The sequence below is a fragment of the Phoenix dactylifera genome, chromosome 7 (genome assembly GCF_051530095.1).
Source record: "Phoenix dactylifera cultivar Ajwa chromosome 7, Ajwa_hap1_PhDact_Kaust_v1.1, whole genome shotgun sequence".
NCBI lineage: Eukaryota > Viridiplantae > Streptophyta > Magnoliopsida > Arecales > Arecaceae > Phoenix > Phoenix dactylifera.
In genome coordinates, this window is record NC_143196.1 from 31,304,309 (window position 1) to 31,310,308 (window position 6,000).

Below are 6,000 nucleotides of genomic sequence, written 5' to 3' on the forward strand. Positions count from 1 at the left end.
ATATTTGAGTTATCTTAAATCATACTATACTTCATGTAGTGCATTGTTTTCTTTCTTTTTGTCATCTTTCCTGTGGTTCTATGGCTAATCTCGTGGCAATAAATAATTAAGATGATGTAACGCGACCAGATTTATCTAGCTCACAATCCATATTTAGAATTCTCCAAGATATTTTGGACGGAACCTCCGAGCTGATTTAAAAGCTAAGATGAGCAGATCAGAAAGCGCGACCAGATTTATCTAGCTCACAATCCATATTTAGAATTCTCCAAGATATTTTGGACGGAACCTCCGAGCTGATCTAAAAGCTAAGATGAGCATATTAGAAACAACCGACCTCCAGAGTTGAAAATCTCTCAGTTTAGCATGACAACCTTAGTAATCAACTCGAGCGGAGCAAAACCTCTCGCAGTAAAGACAACTCGATTCCTTTATTTAAATAACATATGAAGATCTCATAACTCTATGACATGCCAGATGGTTATAGCATGTCTCTAGATTGTTATGCCATATCAATGGGCTGTTATAGCAAGACCTCAAGTTTGATAGGATGTGATCGGTGAAAGGTTTAGAATTTCGGTTATAAATTAGTCTTAAAGCCCCTGCAAAAGTTAAAGAACACTCAATTGCCTAATCTCTTAATTACTTTAGTGGCACAATTCATCTTAGTTTTTTTCTACTTTTGCACTTCCTATTAATTTCTTTTTTTTTGAGTTAATCATTAGGGGATCCGATTGGAGCCAATCTAGTGCGCTCTTTAATCCTTATCTGTTGCCTTGCCGGTCTATTAAGACCGACTGGGTCAACATCCTAGGGTCGGCGGCAATAGCTAGAATACATATTCCTTTTGAAAGAGATCGATGCTTTGGTGCTACCTTCGGTTCCATTTGTACACAAAAGTTAACTGCTTTGATTTCGATTACAAGGACAATCACTTTAAACTGTTACAGATTAGCAGCAAAATTAATCTTCTTCAAGAGGTTTTATAATAAGCCTCACTACTTCAAATAAATTAATACTGTTATTTCCAAGAGAATGAAGAAGCAGAAATAGTATTAAGGCAAAAAAAAAAAAAAACAGGAACGAGGATGCACTTGCTAGTAACATTCAAACTAATCTCATAACATTCCCACGTCCAAACTGTAAAACTAAATCATTAATCAAAGCAAGAAAGTCCAATATTAATCCACCATGGGAGCAAAACAACCATGCAAAAGAGTCCCTGGCTACTGGCCATACTGCGCGTCCAATAAGCTCCAACTCTAGAGGCCAACCGGATACCGGTGAATGCAGTCGAGCCAGGGGTTCCGGGTGGGCCGCCGGACCCGGCGCATCGCCGACCAGACAGCACTGTTACATTTGAAACCAGAACCGAAGGCCAGCTGCCACACCCGGTCGCCGCGCCGCACCCGGCCCATGGCCTCGAGGTAGGCGAGCTCGTACCAGATGCTGCTGCTCGACGTGTTGCCGAAGCGGTGGAGGACGGCGCGCGACGCCTCCATGTGTCGGTCGCTGAGCTCAAGGTTCCTCTGGAGCTCGTCCAGCACGACCTTGCTCGCTGCATGCATGCAGAAGTGCTCGAATGCGAGCTTGTAGTCAGGGATGTACGGCTTCGAGTTGGCGGCGGAGTTGGAGGATCGGCAGCGGAAGAGGAGGAAGGCGAAGAAGAGGAGTTGCTCGGAGAAGGGGAGGACGAGGGGGCCCAGGGTGGTGATGTTGGTCTTGAGGGCGTGGCCGCCGACTTCCATGAGGTCACGGCTGAGGGACAGGCCTTTGATCCTTCGCTCATCCTCCTCTTGGCACACGCACCTGCGTTGATGTTTTGATTAATATTTTATAGAAACGAAGTAGATCCAGCACTCATTGGATCACTTGATGATCTGACACTGCAAGGCCATCGATCAAATATCAAATATCCAGATTCACATACAAATGCAGCTTCGAAATCTGTATTCATGTGCAAACTTTCCATACATCACAAAATGTAAATGATTCATTGAAACCAATTGTTCTTTGAGCTGCACTAACTATTGTCTGAAAGTGGAAGGGTGCAAATGGATCATCTGTGATTGGTTTAGCATTTTAGGCTACGTTCTGTTTAAGCACTGGTTGAAGTCGAGCGGGGTCCAGGGATCAAGGAGATTGGGCCAGCTAAACTTGGATAACTCGTAGCTTATCTCCCTCGGTAAGTTGAGTTGTTAGGCCACAAGTGGGAGATATAATGGGAGCTGGGTCCCCCATAATATCTACCAGCGGATGCCCACTCAGTCTCCGAGTGGAGACAGCCGAGCCAACATCAATGCGAGTGGTTCATCGCAGAGAAATGTATCTGGGAGAAGTTAGGTGCAGTCAATTAGCATTGATAGGGACTATAAATGACTTCACGTGACCATGTTGTCAGGTCTCAGGCTGAGGTTCTAGATAATTATTTAAACACATGAACCATGCTTGAAAAGAAAAAGAAAGAATCTAGTGAGTCGCATTTTATATGCCAATTAAGCTGTAAACCTTTGCTTAGATGACTGGCTTTGTGCATCAACTTTTGCCTATTCGCGCTATTAATGCTATAACCCGGCCCAACCTAGCAGACGTAGGGTACCACCACTCTTATCATTTTTTTTTGTGTGTGTCACCTTAGAGGCCTGAAATCAAGATAAAAATATACAACATATAATATACTATCTAAATAATATGAATATAAATATATTTAATATATAATAAATATATTGATATATTTATTACATATAAACATAAATATATAAATTATATAAAAAATGAAATACATCATATAATATTGATTTAATATAAAGATAAAACATAAAGTATCAAGTAATTATTATATAAACTTAAGTGCATACGTACGTAATAGTTCTGAAAATTTGGTTGAGTTAGATCACGGATCGGATAATCCTTGAGTTGGACCACCGAGTTTTTGAACAATACCTGAAATGATCAAATTCTATCTAAATTAAAGTTCTGACTACTTATCACCCAAAATATGCAAGTTGGCACCCTTTCGGAAGATAAATTTCCCAAAAACAACTACGGAGGGAAGTGACTGCATGCATGGATCCATACCTGAAGCTCCGGTCATCGGCTCCCTTGTGAGTCCTCACAATGTGCTCCAGCCGGTACTTGGCCCGCCGGAAGTCCCTTCTCCGGTTCGAGAGCAGCACCGCCGAGCACCCCATGCGGAAGAAGCAGTCTGGAATCAGCATCGACCGGTTGCGGCCGGTGTACCATGCAAACGACACTGCCTCGGTGCTCACGACCACCGCGTAGTTATTAGGGTTGGCTTGCAGCATGTCGCGGGCGAGGTCGAGGGCTATGATTCCGGCGCTGCACCCCATGCCGCCGAGGTTGTAGCTCAGGATGTTACCCCTCATCTTGTAATGGTTTACGATCATGGCTGAGAGGGATGGGGTGGGGTTGAAGAGGCTGCAGTTCACGACGAGGATGCCGACTTCCTTAGGACGAACGCGGCACTTCTCGAAGAGCTCGTCGAGGGCGCCGAACATAACCATGGAGGCCTCGGCACGGCCTTCCTTCATGGTGGCACAGTTGCCAGGGGAGAATATGGATCTCGGAACGCAGGTCTCGTCGCCGATGCCGGAGGATTTGAGGATCCGGGACTGGAAGGCTAGGCTCTCCTCATCGAACTTGCCGGACTTCCGGGCCAGCTCCACGAACTCCTCTCTGGACACCTGGTGAGAGGCAAATGACTCATGTTCTGTTCAAGCACTCAAGGGCTGCAAGTGCAAATTCAAAAGTAATTGGTGCTTATAAGATGGGTTTTGGTATCGAGTTTGGAATGGTTTGGAATTTGGACCCGACTTGACCAACTTTTCCTTAGGGTTTTCTTAGATCGGGCCTTATATAATCTGGGACAGGATGCAAGTTGGGACTAAATTGTATAAGCCACAAGTGATACTTGTCAGAGAATTGGAGTAGTTTTTGGACCCAGACTTCAACGCGAGCTTATGTTGTCTTAATTGAAGTTTAACTCTCTGGATGGTTTGCTACTATGTAAAAACCTAATATCTTATTATTATTATTATTATTTTTACTGTTATATGGTAAGTTTAACAAGTGGGCTAGTAATGGACCTTTTTTTTGAATTTGGTGTGGGGCTAGTAATGGACAGACCAATTTTTCATAATTTTTATGATTTTTTGAATTATTAAAAATATAAATGTTAGTATTTATTGTTCCTCTAAGTAACCAAACTATTCCCAAATGGAGATACTGTGACTGACATTTATGGAGCTAATATTGATCACATTGAAATGCTAGGTGACAAACCGAATTTACATTTTGGAACATGTTTCTTGGATGATCCCTACCCGTATCAAAAGCATAGTGCAAGGTCATCAAACATGCATGCATGCATTTAAACATTAAAACACTAAGATCAAGTTTATTAAAATATAAAATAAAAAACACAAAAAATAAATCATACTTTTGGTACCATTACTCAAAGTGATCCATCACTATACAATTTGTGATCACCTGCTTCTTTTGGAGCTCCATCGACAGTAAAAGATAACATAACGTTATACACATACATACATACATACATTATATATATATATATATATATATATATATAGAGAGAGAGAGAGAGAGAGAGAGAGAGAGAGAGAGAGAGAGAGAGAGAGAGAGATGTTGATTAGTTTACTTGGCGCAGCAAGCATGTATACAAGTAATTTTATATGAAAGAAGAGTCTCCGGTTACTTTCTAATACACCTTGTTTTGAACTTAAAGACTTAATAGTAAATTGCCACATTTTCCCCAAAAATATTATCTAATGTTTTCATGGTTTTGCAGAAACGTTTTAAATCAAGATTTATAGAATATAGCTTTTAGTTGTAAACAATATTTCTGACAAAACTGACATAGCTTTAGTAATCTTATCACAATATCAAAAATATCAGGTGAAATATGTAATCTAAAAAAACTAAAATGTTCATCAACTTTCTTTACTTGTTTTTCATAGTTCTTGCATGCTGGCATTTTACATACTTTTAACCCAAAACTCTATTATAAAAAACTCAAGAAAAAACAGAATATATAGTTAGAATCTCATAGACCTTCCCTTTGCTAATGAAACCAAGAAGAGATCATTGTTGTTGGGTTTCACGAATAGAATACCTTTAGATCGTCGGAGGGACGGTAGCAGGCGAAGTCGATGAGGTAGATAGGCCTAGGCCTGGACATGAAGTAGACTGAGGCGGTGAAGACAAGCACGCCAAAGAAAGCCAGCACAGTGGCGAGGTCGTAGCTTGTCTCCTCCCACACCTTCTTCCATAGCTCTTCTCTACTCAAACTCCCCACCTCGGCGCTGAACACCACCACTAGCACCGGTATCGTCGCCAAGTATATACCATGGCTGATAAGGTAGTGGTATCCCAACTTCACATACTTCAGGTTCACCGACTGCAAGAAGTCCGGCAGCCTTCGCCGGACCCTAACAGAGAAAGTTGGCGAGCCTGCATCAGGGCCTGAGGCCTCTACCCCACGGTTCACGATCTCGGTCGACAGGAGAATGTGCTCTCCGGCCATCTTTCTTCTCGTATCCTCACTTCTCCAAGGCTTCTTATTTAACAAAGAAGCCACTCCTCGTCGTCTTCTTCTTGTCGTCTTTGTTCTTCCCTTTTGTAGAGGAGGGGGGGATGAGGGGTGCGTGGTTGAGAGAGGGAGGATTTATACGAATGGGGGTAGTGGGTGAGTGACAGTTAATGTTTGCACCGAACAAGTGGGTGTGTGGTTGGCACTGCCATGAATTCCCCATTGATTGAATGAAGGCACAAGGGTTGAATTCAAAGCAGGCTGTTCATGGATTTAAAAAAGTGTGCAAGCCTTTCTCTTTCATGATACGCGTCTCGATCGCACCTAAACTCAACCCTTTCTTGATTGAGGCTTAGAGCGGCATCTAAATGGCGTTGTATTCACATGTGAAACAACTTGGTCCCGCCTAATTAAAGCATCATTAGCAATGT

The 6,000-nt window shown here is 42.3% G+C and overlaps 1 protein-coding gene across 1 annotated transcript; it reads right to left on the reverse strand.

Annotated features, from left to right (window-relative positions):
* Positions 1–1,024: 1,024 nt before the first annotated feature.
* Positions 1,025–5,685, reverse strand: LOC103702285 (3-ketoacyl-CoA synthase 10-like). Its single transcript, XM_008784634.5, has 3 exons — positions 5,153–5,685; positions 3,079–3,704; positions 1,025–1,809 (listed from the first exon to the last, which is right to left on the reverse strand). The coding sequence occupies exons 1-3, from the start codon at positions 5,561–5,563 to the stop codon at positions 1,263–1,265; spliced, it is 1,584 nt and encodes a 527-aa protein (XP_008782856.4). The 5' UTR covers positions 5,564–5,685; the 3' UTR covers positions 1,025–1,262.
* Between the last annotated feature and the right edge of the window lie 315 nt (positions 5,686–6,000).

What these genes read in the sequence shown, in the direction of transcription:
- LOC103702285 (XM_008784634.5), bottom strand. Translation starts at nt 5,563, where the DNA reads ATGGCCGGAGAGCACATTCTCCTGTCGACCGAGATCGTGAACCGTGGG. An exon ending in GTCCCTCCGACGATCTAAAG is followed by an intron (nt 3,705 to 5,152) that starts GTATTCTATTCG and finishes GCCTCTCACCAG; the next exon opens with GTGTCCAGAGAGGAGTTCGT. An exon ending in GCCGATGACCGGAGCTTCAG is followed by an intron (nt 1,810 to 3,078) that starts GTATGGATCCAT and finishes ACATCAACGCAG; the next exon opens with GTGCGTGTGCCAAGAGGAGG.